This window comes from Spermophilus citellus (assembly GCF_964194105.1).
Source record: "Spermophilus citellus genome assembly, chromosome: 1".
Classification (NCBI taxonomy): Eukaryota; Metazoa; Chordata; class Mammalia; order Rodentia; family Sciuridae; genus Spermophilus; species Spermophilus citellus.
The window spans coordinates 194,855,356-194,879,804 of NC_138182.1; the positions used below are offsets into that span (position 1 = coordinate 194,855,356).

At 33.5% G+C, this 24,449-nt stretch overlaps 1 protein-coding gene across 1 annotated transcript in view; it reads left to right on the forward strand.

Annotated features, from left to right (window-relative positions):
* Nucleotides 1-24,449, forward strand: part of TMEM232 (transmembrane protein 232) — a gene marked incomplete at its 3' end in the record, with an annotated part of 259,907 nt that overhangs the window by 59,230 nt on the left and 176,228 nt on the right. The window contains exons 7-10 of the mRNA XM_081281364.1: nucleotides 2,571-2,734; nucleotides 9,038-9,192; nucleotides 23,371-23,494; nucleotides 24,158-24,410. Coding sequence (XP_081137490.1) covers nucleotides 2,571-2,734; nucleotides 9,038-9,192; nucleotides 23,371-23,494; nucleotides 24,158-24,410 — 696 coding nt within the window. The remainder of the gene's footprint in view (nucleotides 1-2,570; nucleotides 2,735-9,037; nucleotides 9,193-23,370; nucleotides 23,495-24,157; nucleotides 24,411-24,449) is intronic.

Here is a 24,449-nt window from a genome sequence, read left to right on the forward strand (position 1 = left end):
ATTATTAACTGTAGCCACACGCTGTGCAGTAGATCACTAGGACTCATGCCTCCTGTCTAGCTGAAAAATTGTACTCCTTGACTAATATCTCCCCTTTCCCAGACACCCTTCTCCTCCCCTTCCCATCTCTGGTAACCACTATTGTGCTCTGCTTTATGCTTTCACCTAAGTGGATGATGATGATGATGATGATGATGATGATGATATATATATATATATATATATATATATATATATGTATGTATATATATATATATATATATATATTGTACTGGAGATTGAAACCAGGGGCACTTTACCACCAACCACAATCCCAGCTCTTCTTGGTGTATTATTTAGAGGAGACAGGGTCTCACTGAGTTGCTTAGGACCTTGCTAAGTTGCCGAGGCTGGCTTTGAACTTGCAATCCTCCTGCCTCAGCCTTCCGAGCTGCTGGGATTACAGGCATGCACCACCAGGCCCAGAGGATGATGATGTTTTGACTTAGTTTTCTCATCTCTATCACTGCCTACTAACTGGATTTCAAAAAAGTTAAACGCACATTTTAGTCAGGTAAGCCTACTGTAGTTGCTGGATTGGAGTAAGGAGAGAGTGAGTGGATTCAGGAGGCCAGTTCAGCACATTGTACATAAACAGAATATTTCTTAGCACTATTCAAAACAATGATTTTCATACTGTTTTGATTAAGATCCATAGAAAGAAATATCCTTTGCATTGCAATGAGCACACACACAATATACATTCACTTACATACATAGAAAAAGGTGTTGCCATTGAAGAGAGGTTAAAGATGTGGACTATTATAATGGGAATGGTATATTGTTAAATAGTTTTTAAAATAGTTAAAGATAAAAGAGACTGGATTGGTGACCAATTAGAGCTAGGATATATGTAACAAAGTGGGGAATTCAGGAGAAAGTAGATGTTTTACATATTGAATAAAAGGATCAAGATTTGGAGAAATATTGGGCACCTTAAATTTGAAGGCCATGAGAGAAAGCTGAAACCTGGGAAATTTATTTTACAGTCATTTATTTGAATGTCCCTGAGATAACTTGAGGTGGGGGGACTAATTCTAGGAACTGAATCTTGCAGAAAATAAACATTTAATGAATTATTGGAGTAACAGAGCCCACTAATAGAGAATTCAGGAAAGTAAAAGAGAGTAGTGACATCTAGATAGGAAAATTCAAGGAGATCAACATCATCAAGAGCTGCAGAAGTGTTAAAGAGCAGGAGCTCTGAAAAGCAGTAATGGGTTTCTGGAATCACTGATCTTGGGGCATTCCTCAGGGACAGGTGAGAACAAAATTCAGACTGGAGGCAAATGCTGAGGGAACATTTAAGTACTAGACGAAATTGTGAACTAACTATTTTTAAAGGTTCGAAATTGTGAACTATTTTTAAATGTTTATATTAATATAGAAATATGCCAGTAGTTTGGATGAAAAAAATCATATCCAAAGAAGAGATATAATAAGGGATGGGGAGATTCAAGATAAAACAAAGGAGATAATATTTGATGGGAAAAGTTGTTAAGGAGAGAACAGAAGGAATGGAGTTTGCACCCTACAAGTCCAAATAAGATATGAAACCCAGAGGAAGCTGTAGACTGGTAGAGCATGAATTCTTGTCTGTCATACTGCTTGTTCTCATTTCTTCAATATGATATAAATTGTAATTCCTTATAGTGTTTAGCATACTGACTTGTCAAATATTCAGCTGATAGTGGCAAATACATTTTTGAAAAAAATACATGGATAAAACCTCATGTTCTTTTATTAGTTCACTTATTGTAGGTATATCCCAAGAAAACCAGCACTTTTCTTTCATAAAGGGATAAATCCCCCCCCCCCCCACCTTTTCCCTCTTACCAAATACTGTTAGGTAGAGCCTTAGGCCACATCTCTAGCTTCAGCAACAGGCTGTGTCATTTACCTGAAACCATTAGCAGCTGCGGCCTATTTGTGTCATTGTCCAGTAGAAAGGGGCATCACTCATTTTTCCTCTGTGCAAATGGATTGAAACCCAAAGGTTGTCTAAAAGTTTGTAGGAATAACAAACACAAGATGGTCCTGCTAAATTATCACATAGTTGTATGTTAAATGATATGATTATTGTTTATATTTGAAGGATGTACTTTAAGAATCAATAACAACATCTTGAAATAAAATCAGAGAATGTGGGGGTAGAAATGACATTAATTTGTTTCTAGAATTGCAACTTCAAAGTATCTATTATGAATAGAGTGTATATTGTAACTTGATTTATTTTCAGCTAGAGGCAACCAAGCATTGTTGAGCAGTAACAATATTTAATTGGGCATTCAACCGTTATGTAATGCCGTTCTGAATTACATAAACTCCTATCTGAATTATTTATTTTGTAGTTTTTTATTACACCACCAGGGGGCAGACATACTATTGTAAATCTTGATTACTAGGTAAATGTTCAACAGTTCCAGCACCTAAATACTCAATTTAATTATACTTTAACAGATAAAAAATGAATGAAGTACAATGCAAGATATTACTGAAGTATTTTTCACAAATGATTTTTCTTACAATAGCACTTTCTTTCTCTGAAGAACCATATCACAAGTATCCAAGCATCTATTCAAATGTGCAATTCATCCTGAAAACATCAGAAATTATATGTAAAAGAGAACTTTCTGAATCAATCTTTATCCATGAGGAAAATGAGGAAGAATACAAGAACATAGATTCAGATGTGGTAGGTAATTTGACATGGTGGGCATATCTTGTTGTATGATTTATATGATGATTGCCATGAATAATCATGCTTGTCAATTCAGCAGTCATTGCTGAAGATGAGTTCACTGCAGGGAGAGTGGGCAGTGATGGGATGAACACCACATACACTAATTTCATGCAACCATATGCACATTTCATGGCAAAGAGACAATTGGATCAGTAGTAGGGCATCAATATGCACCAGTACTACTTTAAATGGAGTAATGCCATAATACCTCTTCCCTATAGGTTTCATTTTAGTTTTTAGCTAAAATTACAACATGATTTAGATTAATAAATTAAAATTTCAAGATACTATGTTTTTATTAAAGGGAAAATATGTAAAGGCAGATTATTCATGAGATATGTGTAATATTTTATGTGTCTGTAATTCATATAGGGTAACGTTTAATATGCTCTCAAAATCAATGGAAAACTTTAACAATATTTCAAATTAAGGAACTCAAATAATTCTTAAGCCTCTCTTAATTATCTACTCAAATATTAATGATCAACCTTAGAGAACACAATCTATCCTAATTATGTAATTCCTTGGTAGGTACTAAACTATAATTATGCAAACACAAGTGCAATGTGCCATATAATTATACATACACCATTCAGACTGATATACTTCAAAGGACAAACTTCAGTCTCTGATGTAATAATGTCTTTATTTCCTTTCTTCACTTATCTTTCAAAAGAGATTAGTGAACACTTTGAAACCTTGATTCTTTCATTACTTTATTTTTTGATGCACAGTTATTATTTTATAGTTTATAAATAGAAAATTCATTTTTGAAAGTTTCTCAAAGAAGAAAAATGCTTTCAACATAATGAAGTTGAAACAATAGGAATTTGGGGGAAGATTCTATTTGCCAACAGGTCTATTTCTATGTGACCCACAGCTTTCCATGCTTTCTGTGGGCCTTTTCTAAAATTAGCTATAAATTAAATATGCAAGAAAAGACATTTCACCACATCTATTTGAACTCTTTCTAAGTGTTTTCTTTTTGGTTCATTATAGATGAACCATTTATATATTTGCTAAATAGTTTGAACCTTCTAGTAATAATTACCAATGAACATGAATTGTATCATTTTAAAGGAAGATATCTTGTTTGTAAGTTTAAAAATGTTTTGATAATAAATACATAATGTAAGTCACTGAGCAACAGAAAGAACACTGATCATGAAAAAAAAAAAAAAAAAGACCTGCTCATCAACTGGCACTGGGATCTGGAGGAGATTCATTAAACTTTCCATATCTCCATTTGCTTAGCTGTAAAAGTCTTCATCATCACCATCTTGTCATATCTGCCCTAACTCTTCTACAGGTGTTATAGTTTGGATATGAGGTGACCCCTAAAATCTCACATGTGAGACAAGGCAAGAAGATTCAGAAAAGAAATCATTGGGTTGTGAGAGTCTTAACCCAATCGGTGAATTAATCCCCTGATAGGGATCAACTGAGTGGTAATTGAAGTGGTAGGGTGTGGCTGGAGGAAGTGGGACATGGCTTTGGGGTATATTTTTGTATCTGGCAAGTGGAGACCTCTCTCTGCTCTTGGATCATCATATGAGCTGCTTTCCTCCACCACACTCTTCTGCCTTGATGTCTTTGCCTTACCTTGAGCCCTGAGGAATGGAGCCTACTCTCAGTGGACAGAGACCTCTGAAACCATATGCCTTCAAATAAATATTTCCTCTTTAAATTGTTCTGGTCAGTTCCTTTTTGTCACAGCAGCAAAAAAGCTGACTAAAACAACAGGGTTGTTATGCTACGCAAATGTAAGTAATGATCATTGAAAAATAGGCATTCATTTTAACATAGACAGTTAAGTGTAATAATTTCATCTAAGCATGAGGCTATATTGACTTACTGTAGTGATTTCAGTGTTTTTCCTTTATACAAATAAGATGCCATGAAATCTTAGCAACCTGAACGTTGGTTATGAAGCTGGTGCACACACAGAGCCAGCAAATGGGAGCTAACTGCTGTACAGATCAGCCTGAATCGTAAGGGGCAAAACTGTCAACATTGAGAGGAACGTATCTGCTTAGATGATACTTAGTCTCTTTCTGTGTCTTTTCCCACTTTGTAGAACAAAGGGCTTAAATTCAATTGCTCCTAAATTCTATTTCAGCTCTATCAATGTGATTCTCAGAGGGGATTATAACAGATTGTAGCCTATCAGGTTTATTGCCCTTTTTTTCCCTCCTTCAATTACTTCATAATATGAAGGCTATAAAGGACAGTGTAACCACGTTGCTATGAAATTGCTGATTCAGTAATCAGCACTGATTCAGAACTTGATTGCCATGCCTTAAAGTTTCCAGATTTCAGCCCAATTCCTCTGGAATCACTTAATCTACGCCAGCCTCCCCAGTTCAGTTGAGCATCTCCCGGTTCTATACCACCTTACTCAAACTGCTGGGAAGAGGAAGAGGAAAAAAGATAAAGTTGGAATATAAAAGACATTTATAGTCATCCTTTATCCCTTCCTTATTAGTAGGACATTACAGTAGAGGATTTGTGAATTTATTCCTAGGAGACCTTATTCTCTGATAATATAAAAGGTCCATGGCAGCATCTTTTGGCCACTGTAAAAAATTTTATCTTTTTAATTCATTGGGGCAAAAGCATAATTACTTAATTTGTTGTCCAACTATTGCTAACTGCTTTTAAAATTATATAGGATTTATACATTACCATACACACAATATGGTGTTGGTTCTATTTAAGAATAGGACATTTCTAGACTGGGGCTGCAACATAGTGGTATCGTGCTTTCCTCACACTTGTGGTTCAGTCCTCAGCACCACATAAAAACAAACGAACAAACAAATAAAAGATGTTTCCTTTCCTGTCTTGCTGCACTCCATTTCTTGTTTTAATGTCCTTTTAAGGGATCTAGACACAGGGTTTTGATTGACTTTTACAAATGGTACACTTTAATTAGCTCTGCGGATTGAAGGACCAGAATGCTGGATTGAGTTTTCCATGCTCACCAGCAAAGCTGAATTTTCTAAGCACAGTTGTCACATGGTAATAATAACATGGTTTTTGGAGAAGGTAACTTTAAACTCAGTGAAAATGGAGTAGATTCTTTATTAAAGAGTTTTATCTGTTCTAAAGTACAAAAATTCCCTGAAAAACGAGCTTACAGAGTTATGTGATGAGCAATCCCATCATCCAACACTTACGAGTATTCAGGAAACCGCAGCCACCACTTAAATTTAGGATATTTTATGCTGACTGTAATTGTAAATTGGCATTAGAAACTGGATTATAAGGACTTAAAGAACTTTTTTCTTTAAAATTAGGAGCATTATCCTGTGATTAATGCCCCGTAATCCAGGTAACAAGTTTGTATTGGAGAGGCCCTTTGGAGGCAATGTCAGCCATTCCCAAATGACTAAAACAAGGGTGAAACTCTGAAATCTGTATCTGAGCAGCCATGATAGAGCTCATGCTTCAAAGCTCATTTATGTTTTAGAAGCTTGGGCAGACACTCAGGGTTTACGTAATTCAATTTTCATAAAGTTCAAGGTGATGTGGTTATCCAAATTCTTAGCTGTCTGATAGCACTTCCAGCGATGAGCTTCTCAAAGTAGGCCTTGCACAAGCTGCAACTGGCAGTCAAAGCTGGGCAGCAAGGCAGGAGGTGAAAGAACTGTAGCAAGCAGTTAAATAAAAAATTAAGGAAGGAAAGAAGTGAGTCATTTAATGCCGTGGTCGGTACCAAACGTTAGATTTGGTGAAAGATTAGTCTAGTCCCAACTTCTCTTCCCTTTCTTTTTTTTTTCTTTGTTTAATTTCCAAACCATCACAGAATGATGATATTATAAAATGTAATAATAATGAATTACTGAAAAAGGAATATTAAAATTATAAAAACACATTGTAATTTTTATCAGACTGAATGTTTATAATTATTCTGTCAATTTGTTGTGAAAATTATAAATTATATATTCTTCATTTCTCTAGTATTAAGAGTTGGCAAACCACATTTTTCTGCCAATCACATCTAGATTAGGAGTGACTTGGTGTAAAGGCAAAGAACTCTACACCACTCAAGAACTCCCAGACCATTCTCCCTCTTGGTCTTCTACATTGATGATGTCCATGTCAACTGTATTAAATCACATAATCATCATTATTTTATTAATATTAATTGAATAAAATTGCTCTTGATGATTCGAGTACCCTTAAGACAAAGTGAACAGGAGCAGGTCTGCAGTTAACATATTGGGTTTATTATTTGTTGTAGAGAGAACCCTCATCACTAGGAACCACAGGATGTTTCAGCAAGAGACATCCTATCCTGTGGTAGGACTTGAACTGTGAGTGATTGGGAGAAGACTGAGGGAGAAAGGCTTCTCTCTAGATGGGATGCTGTTAGAAAGTAGTGGCAACTGGATGATCAAGAATTTTGTGAATAAGGGCTGGGATTGTGGCTCAGCGGTAGAGTGCTTGTCTAGCACGTGCAAGGCCCTGGGTTTGATCCTCAGCACCACTTAAAAATAAATAAATAAAATAAAGGTATTGTGTTTAATTACTTCTAAAAAATAAATGCTTAAGAAAAAGAATTTTGTGAATTATTCAGTGACTTTGCTTTTGCCTGTGCTTGGGAAAATAATTATCAGATGGCTTTGTTGATTTATTATGGTATCAGAGTAATATTACCTGAGTTTGGTATTTTGTGAATTATGTTCAACAGGAGATCAAAATGACCTAGCTGAGAGCACCAGACCAGACTGTAATAATACATTGTCAAATCAGTCCAGACGTCAGAGGCTGCTTTTTACTTCTCAATGATGAGTAGGAATGGCATCATAAAAAATTGAAAATAAAACTAAAATCTTGTTCATTGTCTAAATCCTGATTTTTTTTCATTAAATACACTCAGAAATTTTCTCTGGTGATGATACAGATGTGTTAACACAAGTATATTTCAAGTAACTGAATATTCTATGTAGCCATGCAATATTTGTGATTTAAAAAGAAATAGTAATAATAGTAATGATAACTAAATAGAATGCATTGATTGTTGACAAAATCACCCCAAAGTTTCAAAACCTACCTACTGACCATTTTATTCAGAATAAGTTTGTAACCTGACAACTGTCAGACATCTAAACTGAGACACCTAGGGCAGTGTGGGAAAAGAATCTCATTTATGTGAGTTCTGCTTTTTGTATGGGGTATACCACAAAGCAGAAAATTGAGTTATGTGTGCATTTACTGAAGTCAGCATGTCTCAGTCTGATACCTTACATTACTTTAAAATAGAACTTTTCTGTGGAATATTCTAACATTCTACACATTGATTTGTTTCCATTTGCTTTTCTGAGTTATTATTCCCCAGAGTCAGTAAGCTCATGCAGACTGTGTCTTACTCATGCCTTTATCTCTAGCAGGTAGCAGAGTTCCTGACATAAAGCGAATCAATACACATCTGCAATACTTAACTAATTAGTTTACTGGAAAGCTAAAATGTCTTAGTTTGAATTTATGTATGAACTTCTGACCTGTCTTAAGAGTGCTCAACATGAAATCATCTTTAAATTGTAGTTGTGATGTTCTTTTATGTGACAAGAATTATGAGGCCCTGTATATTCGAAGTGTTTCTTTTTAACAGCACAAAATATCAACTAAGTTGGCGATATGGGCACATGTGTATTTGGATCTTTACGACTCAATGGGAGTGCCATGTCATCATTGAATACCAATTACTTCAGTGGACCAATTAGATCTAAAACTGCCAGGAAGCACTCTGAGAAATAAAACAAAGCAATAGTAGCCCATTTGTTATCTGAAATTGTAGGCTTTTAAAACACTTACTTGACAGTGACCATGTCCTGTGGGGCATATATTTTTCTCCTTAAGGTGGAAATTCACAGCAAATTCTAGTTTGTTGTCTGATCTTTGTTCAAACTTTCCCCTATCCACTCTTGCTCACGTGTCAGGAAGAACTGAGTCACACAGAGTGTAAGAAACATAATCTAGTCTAGCAGCTGTCCCTCAGAGGATGTAGGATTCTTGTCATATTTGTAGAATGGATATCATGGAACACAAGGGACCCATTTGAAAAATAGATACCTTAGGTTCAGATTGACTACTTATACTTACAAAAATATTCTCACATAAATTACTTCACCTGGTGAAACTTCAAGTGTAAGAGAATATGTATTTTCATTTGTATATTTAAAATTTATTTCCATGTTGTTCAAGTCAAAGAATTTTTTCCCCAGATATATTTTTATGTTTTAATTCCAGGAACATTTGCCATTTAATCCAGGAGGATTTGAAGTTAGCCACCTGCTCTGGCATTGTGTGGCTGTTTGGTCTTGTGTTCAGAATAATAGTCCTCAGCTGAATAATGTGCTTGAGCATCTCATCTTCCATAAAAAGCAGCTTCAAAAGAAATGCTGGTAAGGGTGATTCTATAAATCCAAAGGAACTCATAAAGAAACCTTTGTGCTTAAATGTTAAATAACCTTTGTATTTAAATGTTAATCACACCTCAGTATTAGTTCATTTTATCAATGACTCCCCCCTCTCTCTCTCTCTCTCTCTCTCTCTCTCTCTCTCTCTCTCTCTCGATGTGCATGTATCCTTTATTTTCCATGTTACTAAAGAACAAAATTTATAGTTGGGGGAAATATACTAAGATTCTATTTTTTAATGAGTCTCACTAGGAAATGTTGGTTCCTTCCAGCACATGTGCTAATTTAAGAAGGGAAATAGATGTTTTGTAGTATTACAAAAGAAGGCATGGGCTCAATGGAAGTAAATTGTTTTCCTTTAATAGACAAATAATAATTGTATATATTTATAGGGTACAATATGCTTTACAATGTGTAAACCTTGTGGAATGATTAAATCAAGCTAATTAATATATCATCTTTCTTTTGTGCTGGGATATTTAAAATCTACTCTCAGCAATTTTGAAATATTAAATACATTATTATTAACTATTTTTACTATGTTGTACAGTAGATCACTAAAATTTATTCCTTCGAATTGAATCTTTGCTCTAATCAATTAATTTCTCCCTTTTCCCATTTGCATTAAGTCCAACAAGCTTCTGATAGCTTCCATTATATTCCCTACTTCTGTATGTTTGGATTTTTTCAAATTGACTTGTGAGATTATGCAGTATTTGTCTTTTTATACTTGTCTTATTTACTTAGCATAATTCCCCTCAGGTTCTTGTATGTTGTTACTCAGGGTAGTCTTTTTGTTGTTGTTGTAGAGGTTGAATAGTATTTTATTGTGTACACATGCTACATTTTCTTTATTCATCCATTGGTCAAAGAACAATTCTTATCTTGGCTATTGTGAACAATGGTGCAATGGACAGGGCATTTTAGTTACCTCTTCAACATTATGCTTTTATTTCCTTTGGTCACCTAGCCAGAAGTGGATCATATGGTAGTTCTACTTATAATTTTTGAGGAGCTTCCATATTGTCTTCCAAAAATGGTTGCACTAATTTATATTCCAATCAAAAGTGCACAAGTGTTCGCTTTTCTCCATTTCTCACCAATAATTATCTTTCATCCTATTGATAACACCCATTGTAATAGTAGTGAGGTGGTATTTTATTGTGGTTTTAATTTACATTTCTTTGATTATTAGTGTGGTAGAACTTTTTTTTCATATACCTGTGGCCATTCATATGTCCTTTAAAAATTTTTTTCCTGGTACTAGAGATTTTTCCAGGGATGCTCTATTCTTGAGCTATATTCCTAGCCCCCATTTTTAAAAAAATTATTTTGAGACAGGGTCTCTCTAAGTTGCTGAGTCTGGACACAAGCTTGAGATCCTCTTTGTCAGCCTCTTGAGTCACTGGGATCACAGGGATGTGCTACTGCTATCTGGCTTATATGCCTTCTTTTGAACAATTTCTGTTCAGATCCTTTGTCCATTTATAAATTGAATTTGTTTTCTTGTTCTTGAGTTCTTGTTTGAGTTCCTCATATATATTCAATATTAACTCCTTATCAGATATGTACATTTTCTCCAAATAAGCAGGTCATCTCTTTACTCTGTTAGTTTCAAGTGCTGTGCAGAAACCTTATAGTTGGATGATACCACATGTTTATTTTTGCTTTTGTTACCTGTACTTTTGGGTTCATATCCAAGAAATCATTGCTCACATCAATTTTGTAGAGCCTTTTCCTGTGTTTTCATCTAGTAATCTTACAATTTCATGTCTTCATTTGAGTTAATTAAAAAGTTAATCTATTTTGAGTTGATTTTGTGGTGTGAGCTCAAGGTTTAATTTCATTCTTCTACATGTAGATATTCAGTTTTCCCAGCACTAATTTTGAAGAGATTATCTTTTTTTTTCCATTTTATATCAAAATTCAATTGACCATAAATATTTAGGTGTATTTCTGAGCTTTCTATCCTGTTTTACTTGTTGATGTGTCTGTTTTTATGCAGCATCATCATTCAGTTTTGATTGCTGTAACTTTGTAATATATTTTGAAAACAGGCACAGTGATGCTTCCAGCTTTGTTCTTTTTGCTGGGAATTACTTTTGCAATCTGGGGACTTTTGCAGTTCTATAAGAATTTTATGATTGTTTTTCTTGTTACTATGAAGAATGATATTGGAATTTGGATAAGGATTATATTTAATATCTAGATTATTTTGGGTGACATGGCTATTTTTAAAAATACTGATTTTTCCAATCTATGAACATAAGATATCTTTCCATCTATTTCTTATCATTTTCTATTTCTTTCATCTGTATTTTATAGTTTCAGTATACTAATCTTCTACACCCTTTAGTTAAATTTATTCTGGGGGGTGGTAAATAGAAGGAGTCTTTTTAATTTTCTTTTTTCATTTTTTTGAGATGGAGACTCATTATGTTGTCTAATCTGGATTGACCTTGTAATCTTTCAGCCTCAGCCTCCTGAATAGCTAGGATTATACAGGCCCTCTAAGGGTATGATTTTTAAAATTTCATTTTTGGATAGTCTGTTAGTACATAGAAGTGCTTTTGAATTTTGTGTGTTGATTTTGTATCCTACAACTTTACTGAACTTAATAGTTATAAGATTTTTGGTAGACCCTTTAGGGTTTTCTGTACATTAGATCATTTTCATCTGCAAACAGGAGGTTTAACTTTTCCCTTTCTATGATTTTTTTTTATTTTTTTCTTGTCTAACTACTCTAGCTAGAACTTTCAGTACAATGTAGAAGAACAGTAATAAGGGTGGATATCATCTTATTCCTAAGTTTTGAGGGTAAACTTCCAAAGTTTTATCATTGAAGATGATTTTAGGTATGGGCTTGTAATATATGTTCTTTATTTGTTGAAGAACTTTAAAGGAGTATTTCTGAGGAAATTGATCAGAAAGTATTCTTTTCTACTATTTGAAGAAGATCCCAGTTTTGAATTCCTTTTTCAGTGCTAATGACAAAAATAATAACATATCATGCCATATCAAGTTGAGAATTCAGGTATCATACTTTTAAAAATTCTGTTTTTAAATTTCTACCAGCTTGTCCTATTTCAAAATTCTTTTATATGCAATTTTAAGTCTCTCAGATCCAATTGTAGAATCTTCTTAGAATCTGGAGCATTTCTTCTCAAGGAAAGCAGTTATCCCACTTATATGTGGAAGTTTGTGTGATTTTGGAGCAGGTAAATATTTCTAGAGAATGGCTTACAATTTACCTAATTTCCTAGAAATAGCTTATTTAGAAAAACAAACAAACAACAACAACAACAAAAAACTCACTGTCTCAAGGCCTGAGGGGAGAAACCTACTTAATTTTGCAATTTGAGAAACATTGTAATTCTTTTTCAAATAAGGATAAGGCTAAGGATAAAAATAAGGATAATAATTACAGATAAGAAAATAAAAATGAATGAAAAGTGTATTATACAAATAACACAATATGATTTTATTAGGTAATTTTAATATAGAGCTCCTAAATACAATGGAAATTATAGATTTTCAATGTGATTCTTTTAAATTTTTTTTTAGTTATAGATGAACACGATACCTTAATTTAATTTATTTATTTCTATTTGGTGTTGAGGATTGAACCCAGTGCCTCACTCATGCTAGGCAAGTGCTTTACCACTGAGCTACAACCCCAGCCCTCATGGTGATTCTTTCAGACATTTTTAATTATTGGAAATAAGTAATAAGGGATTTAAATATTTATTTTTCAAAAGGATAAACAACTAGAACTACTTTAGTTCTTAGACAACTCTAACTTGATTTTTAAGAAAACATAAATCATATTTTAATACATAAAATAAATATTGCATGACTGTTGAATTTATTAACATAGCAGTCAGTCTAATACAGGTTTAAATAAGTGGTAAAACATTAAGAGGCTTATTAAGAATATCTAATTCTGGAAGTCATTTAATTATTTCTTTAACCAATTTTTAAGTTTTATTGTATTGCATCAAGATCTATTTAATTTAACTTGATAATGATAATGTTTATCTATAAACATCTAAGAGCCAGCTATTTTTTTATACTTAGCGTTTGTAGACTTAAAGCATTAGAGACAACACCAAATCGATTTTTAAAAATAAAAAGAACGGTGGAATGAGACAGACATCATATCCTAGGTGTGTGTAGGATTGCATGAATGGTGTGACCCTACTTCATGTACAACCAGAGAAGTAAAAAATTGTGCTTCTTTGTGTACACTGAAGCAAAGAGAATTCTGCTTTCATGTATAACTGAGTAGAACAAGTAAAAAATACAAAAAATAAAAAGAAACTGAAGTCAAGTTTATTAGGCTTCTTGTGACTAGCACAGATCTTCAAAGTCCCAACATAACCCTATCCCCAATGCTTCATTCTACTGTTTTTTTCTGGAGGCATTGTTAAGCAGGTAACTGCTCTGAGACAACCTGTAGTTGAACCTTCACCTTTTTTTTTTTTTCTAGTGTAGGAATAATGGAGAGAGGTGGGGTGGGAGGACAGGGGATGGATTGAAAAAAATGTAAAATAGTGACTGTTCATATTAGAAGGGAAAAATAATTGTTTAAAACAATTTTAAGAAGTCTAAAAAGTCTAAAAGTTTGTTTAACAAACTGCCAAATATTTCTAATTCTACTTCTTATATTTATCTTTTTATTTTAAGAAAATAATTTAATCTTTTTTAAAACAATGACTCTAGTAAACAAAAACTGTTGATATTAAAAAATTTGTTTTGTCTTTTTAATTTATCATTTTGACTATTTTATTAATAATAGCATCATGTGAAATATTTAAAAATAACTTTTCTTCTTACCAAGTATTTAAGTTATTTAAGAGCCCATGTACCTTTCAAGGGGCCATTACCCCAATTAAAAAAAAATTGTGATGCAATAATCAAAATCAAATTGGCTATTCTTTGCATTTCTGAGAAACTTCAATATTTCTCTCATGTACTCAAAGACACAACTGATCCCAAGTGAAAAATTAAAAAATGAACTGAATATATTTAGGATGAAATAAAAATATTGAAGCATCGGGACCTGATGAGAAGCTAAGACCTTCTCAAGATTTTCTGAATCAGATAGCCTTGGAATAGTGATGCTCAAGCAAAAATACTTTCACTTTAAAGCTATCAAATCATGCTATGTCTAGGTATAAATATATCACAATGAAGCCTGCTTTTATATGTAATTATAATTCACTAGTTAAGGCCAGTAGAGTAAAGCAAGGGATAAGGGATAGGGAATAGGGAAGAGACAGGAAATGGATATGGGGGATGAGGTTGATCAGTTGTATTATGTGCAAGTATGAAAATGTCATATGTATAATCATAATGCACCAATAAACCAACAAAAATACCTTTATTTTAGTATCTGAAATACAGTGCCAAGGGACAGTTAAAAGGAATAACCTGAACAATTTGATTTTCCATGTATATGAGGAAAGTAACATAACAATGAATAAATATTCAGAGATTTAAAATGCAAAGGGAGACCATTCAATGAGGTATCATAACTAATTTCACTTTAGTGACAAAAATAGCTTGTATTGTACAAGTAAGTGGTTCTCACCGGCTCACTTCTGATTCTGTATCTCCCTGTCTGATTTCTTCTAATCCCCCTTATAAACAACCTGCCATACAAAAGAATATGAGTAGAAATAAAAGGTTTGGAGGGGCTGGGGTTGTGGCTCTGCGGTAGAGTGCTCGCCTAGCACGTGCGAGACCCTGGATTCAATCCTCATCACCACATAAAAATAAAATAAAGATATTGTGTCCAGGGCTGGGGATGTGGCTCAAGCGGTAGCGCGCTTGCCTGGCATGCATGCGGCCCGGGTTCGATCCTCGGCACCACATACCAACAAGGATGTTGTGTCCGCCGAGAACTAAAAAATAAATATTAAAAAAAAAAGATATTGTGTCCATCTACAACTAAAAACTAAAATATTAAAAAAAAAAAAATCTTTGGAAAGGGGCAAGCCCAGGAGCCCCGAAAGAACTCAAGGAAGGCAAAGACTTAGAACAGCCTCACTGGCAGACAGGGGAAAACCAAGGAAAGGATCCACTAAAGACAATAAATCTTAAAAACTTGAAGAAGTAGGGAAAAGAATGCAAGAGCCCCACTCCTAGCTTCTGTGCACTGGCCTTTATCTGCCCAGAGCTGGAGATAAACAGCTTGCTGGAAGGCAGATTTCTATTTAATATGGTTATTTTATATGATACTTCGTACTCTCAATGCTCCACCCTGTGGTTTGGCCTTTTATAAACTGCCCCATTTACTCTGGGGAGATAGCTCAAGCCAACGCAAAAGCCTTTCTAATCTCACATGAAAATAATGAATTGTGTTTATAATTGAATTCTCGGCCAATGAAGACTGCTGAGAAATGCAGTATGACATTTCAGTGGAGCACTATAATGTATAAAATTCTATCTTCCAAAGTGAAGTAGCCAATTTAATGCGCTCCATGAATGCATTCCAAAAAACTTGTCAGTTTAAAACTATATCCACATGGCAAATGCTTTCCAGACATATAGTATTTGTCTTTGCATTAAAATGAATCAAAGAATCAGTTGCTTTGTATGGACAGCAAGACCTCTGCTTTCCTGCTAGATCACTGACATGTACATGGTCTATATCTTTGACCCAAGTAATTTTAATGTTCATGTAGCAGTCTAACAACAAACAAAAGTTGTAGTAATAGTATTCCTCCCTTCCTTACAGGTTGAAATATCAAGGTAAGTTCTCACTCTTGATTCATTTTCTTTTTCTTTTTTTTTTTAATTTAAATTTTATTTTTTGTTTTAATTAGTTACACATGACAGTATGATGACCTTGACATATCATACATTTGAATCAGATGGGATATAATTTCTAATTTTTCTGAGTGTACAGGTTGCAGAATCACATTGGTCATGCAGTCACATATATACACACAGTAATAACAATGTCTATTTCATTCTACTATCCTTCCTATCCCCCCAAACCCTCCCTTCCCCTCCCATCACTTCTCTCTAACTAATCTAAGGTAACGCTATTCTTTTTTTCTCACATCTTCATACATGTGTTTTGTATAACGATGAGGGGCTCCTTCCACCATCCATTCCCCTTCTCCCCCCCTTTCTTTCCTACCCCTCTTCCCTATGTAGAGATAATCTTCTTCCCCTGCTCTTCCTCCCTACCCCATTTTGAGTCACCCCTCTTATATCAGAGAAAATATTCGGCATTTGTTTTTTTGGGGGGATTGGCTAACTTCACTTAGCATAATCTGCTCTAATGCTATCTATTTCCATGCAAATGCCATGATCTTATTATTTTTAGTGCTGACTAATATTCCATTGTGTATATATGCCACATTTTTTTTTATCCATTCATCCATTGAAGGGCATCTAGGTTGGCTCCACAGTCTAGCTATTGTGAATTGTGCTGCTATAAACATTGATGTGGCTGTGTCCCTATAGTATGCTGTTTTTAGGTACTTTGGGTATAGTCTGAGAAGAGGAATAGCTGGGTCAAATGGTGGTTCCATTCCCAGCTTTCTAAGGAATCTCCTTACTGCTTTCCAAATTGGCTGCACCAATTTGCAGTCCCACCAGCAGTTTTTGAGTGTACCTTCCCCCACCCCCCCACCCCCCCACCCTCCCCCCCCTCCCCCCCCCCACCCCCGAATCCTGGCCAGCACTTGTTATTGTTTGTCTTCATCATGGCTGCCATGCCATTCTTATTGGAGTGAGATGGTATCTTAGAGTAGTTTTAATTTGCATTTCTCTGATTGCTAGAGATTATGAGCATTTTTTCGTATATTTGTTGATTGATTGTATATCCTCTTCTGAGAAGTGTCTGTTTGGGTCCTTGGCCCATTTGTTGATTGGGTTATTATTATTATTATTATTTTCTTTGGTGTTTAGCTTTTTGAGTTCTTTGTATACTCTAGAGATTAGAGCTCTATCTAATGTGTGAGGGGGAAAAATTTGTTCCCAGGATGTAGGTTCTCTGTTCACCTCATATATTATTTCCCTTGCTGAAAAAACTTTTTAGTTTGACTCCATCCCTTTTGTTAATTCTTGGTTTTAATTCTTGTGCTATAGGTGTCTTATTCAGGAATTTGGGGCCTAGTCCTATGTGATGGAGATTAGGGCCTACTTTTTCTTCTATTAGATGAAGCAGAGTCTCTGGTTTGATCCCTAGATCCTTGATCCATTTTGAGTTAACTTTTGTGCATGGTGAGAGATAGGGATTCAATTTCATTCATTTCCTGGATTTATTATTGATCTTTAGATTGTGCTTTTTATAATCATTTAGTCTGTGTGAAGGATAAACATACGACTTATGCATTGCCTAATTATCAAGCAGTGAACAAACACTTTCAACCTCCATTGAGAAGACCTGATTTTTAGATCTGTTTCACTACCTGTCTAATTTTGAGTGAGCCACTTAACCTCTATGGACCAAAGTCCATAGAGGTTATATAGAGATAAAACCCACTTCAAAGAGTTTTTTTAATAGAGATTTAAATAAGTATATGATGCCATCTTTTATACTCTAGTTCTCCCCTAGGTATCTTCTGTTTTGCTAGTTCAGACTTAAGCAAATTTCTCCCCAATCAGGCTCCTGCCTGCTGAATGTCTTATGTATTCTCATGTTCTCCCCTTAAATTAATTGAGTTAGATACCTTATCTCCCTTACCTCACTTCCCCCATCTAATCCAGGATCTGAATGTGTTGTGCATGCGTTAATTACATATCGGACCTGTCCCCTGCTCTCTGTTCCCACTGTCATCTAGTTTGGGCCCCTATTGTATCATAGCTATTGTAGATTCTTAACTTGTTTCCTTGCTCTAAGTATTTCCCCTCAGTAATCTGTCACATACACTCTGTTTCCATTATTACAACATAAACTCTCATTATGTCCCTTTTCAGCTTAATTTTTTTTTTTTAAACTGCTTTTACATGGCACAGGGGTTGCAGCATCAATTAATGTCACATAATTTTCCATAATATTGAAAGAATAAGAGCAAAAAATGACTAAAGGATTCTGCTACTGGGATTCATTTCTACCAAAGAACCAAATAGCCAATAATGCCTGAAGGTAGTCACCAGAGGGAAACAATTAGTGACCCACCTGTGCTTTCCCTGATGAAGCAATAGTCATTGCTTGACTAACAGTTCATCCCTTTGTTCTCCCCTCCTGGCTTCCTTGCAGTCCCACATAATCCAGACCCCTGTAATCTGGAGAAAGAACCCTTAAAGCAGATAGTTTCAATACTGGATTTTCATGTAGTCCTTCCCCTCTGAGTATTAATTTTAGTAAGTAAAATTAATTTTATAAATACAATTGAATAATTAAGCACCAATATACACATAATTATTGTAATTAAATAAAAATATATATATATATTATATATGCATAATTTGAATACATTTGTATATGTGTATAATTTGAATAATAATTATTCAAATGCAAGATTATGTAATTATAGCATTATACTAAAGTAATTATGCATATATTATTTCATTTAATTATTAAGTTATATTTACAAAATTTACCTTTTTTCCCCCACTCACAGCCATTTACAATTAGGCTTTTCCCCTTTTCAACTGTTAAGTACTATTAATTTCTTGATTGTCTTGAATAAATTTCTAAGTATGGATATAAATTACCTATTTTATTAGGTGAGACCTTGAATTTATTTTTTCTTTAAAAAGCATAATGTATATTTTGTCTGGTGATAGACTTTTTGATCACTGTTTTTTTTTAATTCCCTCTTTGAATCTCAAAATGTTGCTATGCTTTTTCCTAACTGATAGTTATGACAAAATGTTTAAAGCTAGCTTTTTTGCCTTTTTCTATTTAGTTTCGGTCCAGGGATATTTAGGAATGCTTTTGTGACATGTAACCAGGATTTAGGTATTAATGATTGTCCCATTGGCCATCTCAAGAGGGTCTTGAAGCAAATCCTCTGTTTTGCCAGGAAAGAAGTCGTTTCTCTGTGCACAAATACTAGTACTTAACAGTTTACATTCTCCAAAGGCTTCCACTGACTACTCACAGTTCTCGTGTGTTTTCAACTCCTGTCTCTTTGGGCCCAGTGTTATTCTTAATTATCATGGGAAAACCCAGATATTTCTCATGGATCCCTTCATTAAACCATGGACATCTTAGTAGTAGAAAGTTTTCCTTTGGTTGGATTCCATTTTCTTTATAACATTAAAGTTTTCATTATCCTTTCCTTTCCCTCTTCCTTCCTCCCTCCCTTCCTCCCTCTCTCACTTGGTTGCTCTTTGTGGTAGTACTACAAAGATTTTTCTTGATGTTATGTATCTCAGGTTGTTTAAAAAGGAATTAGACAGTAATGGGTCTAAGTATGCCACTTTTTCCTCTAAATTATGGAAAGATATTTCAAGTTTTTTTCCTTCCAAATGTCACTTATGCATTCAACTTCCTCTATATGGATTTCATTGTGTTTTCATAATCTTAATTCCCTTGTAATATCTTATCACACTATATTACCTGCATCTTCGCATCCAGGCTTCTCATTGCGACTTCTTCCTGAGTTTTATTAAACATACTTAAGAAGATTATAAAACTATCTTCTGGTTCCTATAAGAAATAATTTTCAGAGTTATGATCTCCTCTGAATATTCAGACTGATATTCTCTTTAGCCCTTGCTATGACATATTTTTCGTTTGGTCTTATGGAGATGTCCCTCCTCTACTTTTCATTTTACTTATCCCCAAACTAGGAGAAATCTATAAAAACCTGATATTTTTAAATACGAGGTTTGTATTTACAGTTGTTAAAACCTTTTTAAGTTATTAAAAATTACAATGCTAACATGGACAGTTATCAGGAAGCTTAACCATAAAAACAAATCAACAAAAACACTCCTGGATTCCAGTCATATCACTCCTCTTCCCACCCACTTTAATCCCACATCCCTACAGCACTGTTTTCTACACATTTTACCATTTGGGTATTGCCAACTCTAAATAAATATGAAGAGATAAATTGAATGCAGAATTAATTACTCTGGATGGTTAAAGAAAATCATATCCCAAGGTAAAGGATACACCATACTTTTTCATTTTATGAAAACCAAAGTCAACAGATGAGATTATATTCTCCCTATTTTTTTTTTCTTTTAAGTTTCTTTGTGGCTGTGTGTTTCAGGATGTGACATACGGGTACACTTTATTGCTTCTCTTAATCCAGCTTCATCAATGCTATGCTTTGTGGAAATTTGTATAGGTTGCTGTTTCATTAACCTTCTTTTATTTTTAGTTTTTAAGGTCGTGTGTTTTTTTATGTTTTCAGTATTTTCTTAAATATTTATTTTAAACATCGAATAAGCTGTAAAAGTGTTAGTAATTGGAGATATTGTTATTCCATTTTTTAATTGACAATCTGTTTATTGAGGAAAAAGGTATAGAAGACTAAGGAAACCTAGGAAATTTTTGAATGCTGATGTTCCTAACCTCTTTATACGTGTGTGTGTGTGTGGGGTGTATAAATACATATTAATAGATAGATATTATTATTTTAGATAAGCCACTAAACTCTGTCTCAATTTTACACAGGGGAAATCTATAAGAGTTAGAATGACTTTGTACATGTTTATTTTCATAGCATTGTAAAACCAAGTCAATGTACTCATAATTGAGATTTTCTGTATTATAATGAGTTCACAAAGAATATAGTGCTGTGTTAAAATTTGTAGACGAATCCAATTTGAGTTCTTGTTTCTATGTGCATTGATTTTTTAGTTTTGATTTTTAACGAACTCCAGTTTATAAGTATTGATGCTTCTATTCTATTTTTGGCAAAGTCCTTTTTGCTTATAGAAAAATTTGCAGTCAGCAGCATTGATTGAAAACAGTGTGTTTCTGGTGAAGCATTTTTCTACCACAGGTGGCTGGCACTGATGGATCTTTTTCAATCCATAGTGCCGTAGGTTAGATACAATTTTCTAGATTTCAAAGAGAATAGAAGAACCCAAACTGTGTGATTATGAAGTATATTCAGAGGAAAAGAAGTTTTACAAAGCCTGTGACTATCCTCTTTACCTTGGCCATATTGTGAAGTACGAATGGGAAATATTTGGGAACAACTAACTGTCCATCTTGGATATCTTCTAGACTTCTTTCCATCATTCTAAAACTTTATAAACAAAGAAAGTTACAAACTCATATATTTTAGCTTTGAAGAAATGGAATTTTTCTAATCCAATTCAGCATTTTGAACATAATCATTTTACAGAGTATCTTATTTAAAAATCACAATACTTTCTGAAAAGTAGATTTTGCTATATTTGTATAGATAAGTAAGCCTGAAATAGGGTACATAATTTATTCTACATCCGACACCTAATTAGTGGCAGAGCTACAATTCTGTCTTGTGTTCATAAGCATCATGCAGAATGTGTCAGTTTGAATTTGGTCTTCACGGGAGGTAGAAACCTGAGTACACTTGCATTACTCAGCTGGGCTGTATTTATTGCACATGACAAGCAGCGACATGCTGACGCAGAGGATTAAGGACATTCTCAAGACTCTAGCATCTTCAAGCATCCCTTTCATTCCTAGTCTATGATTTTCTTTCTTGGGTATGATGGCTCTTCTGCTTCTGTTCATGTCAAGCATGCCTTCCCAGCAGGAGCAGCAAGAGGATGAACAAAGGAGAAAAAAGGGTCTCTTATCCAAATTTAATCTATTTGTTAACCAGAAAAATAATAACTTGCCTAGAAGACATTCACAATATACTTCCATTTATATCTCATTTACAGAATCTATTATATAGTGTTTCCAAGATTTTAGGAAGTTCAATTAGTTAATTTTAAATCAGATTTTCTGAGATATAGTTTAGATGCACATTTTATGTATACAGATCTATGAATTTTGATAAATACTATGTTTATAATAATCACTGCTCCAAGAGAGACAGAACACTCTATCTTGAAGAGGCAACCTTAACTGATGATATTTTGCCATCTCGAAGAAAATTCAGGTTCTGTTAGGTAGATGGAGTCAGCACTTTCCACATGGAGGTTAAATACTGAGTATTTAAATAATGATTTGGAAAAGAAGAATTATAAAGCATTAAATATCCATATGTTAGAAAAGGCTTCAGTTACAGTTGACTGATCTGGAAAAGTGAACTCAGACAAATCTCCTAGACCTATCTATGTCTCAGTTTTCTAATATTTAAAAGAAAAAAGGTTTAACAGGCCTTATGTGTCCAAAATTCAAATCAAATGAGATAATTTGTGTGACAGCACATTGAGGCCTTTAAAGCCTTATTCAAATATATAGAATTGTCTGCAACTTTCCTGATCAGAGGAATTTCCTTTTGAAAATGATGATGAGTTTCAACTGATTGACCTGAAATATTACAGTTGTAAAATTTAAAAATGCTTATAAAATATACAGATTCTTAAATTTATTAATAATCCATAAGTCAAGGCCATAAGCAACTCTCAATAGAGGCAATTTTACTTTTGATGCTTGTCAGATCCTTTCAAAGTATGTCTCTTACAATTGGATAGGAATAGCACTAAATATATAATTTCTTGAAACTTTCAGAATATATATATATATATATATATATATATATATATATATATATATATATATATGACTAAAACGTGCTGGTATGATTTCCTAGTTATTGTATGATATTTTAAAAACGAATACATGACAGTATATCATTCATGTGAAATATAAATTTTATTTTTAGAAACTACACATTTTACAAAACCAAATAATATTAACTTTTGGAATGTTTAGGCAAATAATTTTTTAAAATTTGTTCTCTATTTTGAGAAGAAAACACGCTCTTGATATTCACTCTATGGAATCAGTCACAAAAGGGGACTCTGTAGCAGCAGAACACAACTGCTTGTCATACCAGATTTATGAAGAGATGCTATTGACTGTATTATTTCTCAGAATTTTGTCAGAGCATACTCTAAATTGAAACATCTTACCAAAACATCCTATAAACACTTATAGTAATTGGTGCCAGCCAATACCAATCTTTATTGAAAATAAGTTTTTGTGGTTATCTCAGCACTCATTTTCTTTTTTATTCATTAAAATTGATTATTGTTATTTTCTATTAAAGTCTTTGTCATCTGTTCATAATTCAGGTTGGACTCAGCAATGGCTTTGTTTGTCCTTGGGGAGGCTGCCAAATTAAACATGGCCTGCTTGAGAGCTTTAATGGAAATAGTAAAAGATTTTCTTTCAAGCATTATGTCTCTTCATAGTCAGGTAACAACATTACTAATTTAAGTAAATATGCATATAACATTTACTATTTTTCATAAACTTTTCCATTGTCATTACATGTTATTAAGATTTGTATTTTAGTGGAAATGAAATAAGTTTTTTAACCCGCTCTCTATTATTGAACATTAAGTTATTTTCTAACTGTTCATAATTAATTACAAGAAACATTGTATTGGCATTCTCAAACATAACATATTATTTGTATTTCTACTTCTTTGGAATAAATTACTAAAAATAAATTTTGCATGAAAGATCTATAAGCTGTATTTAAGGGTCTTGGAACAGATGCTTAAATTCCTCTCCAAAAGTTGTAATTTTTTTATTCCTATGAAAAATACATGAAACTATAACACACTAAAAAATATTATTGAAGAAAGTAGTATTTCATTGGATTAATTTATGTTCTATTGCTTCCTAAAGAAACTAAAAAGTTGTTCTTTATACATTTATATGCTATTTACAGTTTTTATATTTTGAACTACTATTTATGCAATATATCTGTGGAAAATTGCTTTTTTAATGAGTTCATTTAGAAATATTTATTTTGATCTTTTAATAATTCCATGAAATTTGAAGACTTTTTTATGGTTCTTAATTATGAAAGAATGTCCTCTGATTTTCCTAATACCTGTTTTCTTACTTCAGAAAGAAAACTGCAAGGTTGATGACCTTTCGTGGACCTGGATTATCATCTATACATATACAACAATTGTTGCAGAAATCTGCTTGTATGCAGCAACTTCTGATTTGCGAAAAACTGCTCTTATTGGTTTCTGTGACTGTAATAGTTCACGAAAGAATATTGTATTCATGGAAAAATCAGAAAAAGAGCCAGAATTACAAGAAACAAATATTTTAAGTCTTTTTGAATACTTTTCTTCAAAAATATCAGATGATTGTAAGTAAACAATTTTCATGTTATATTTTAAATGTCCAT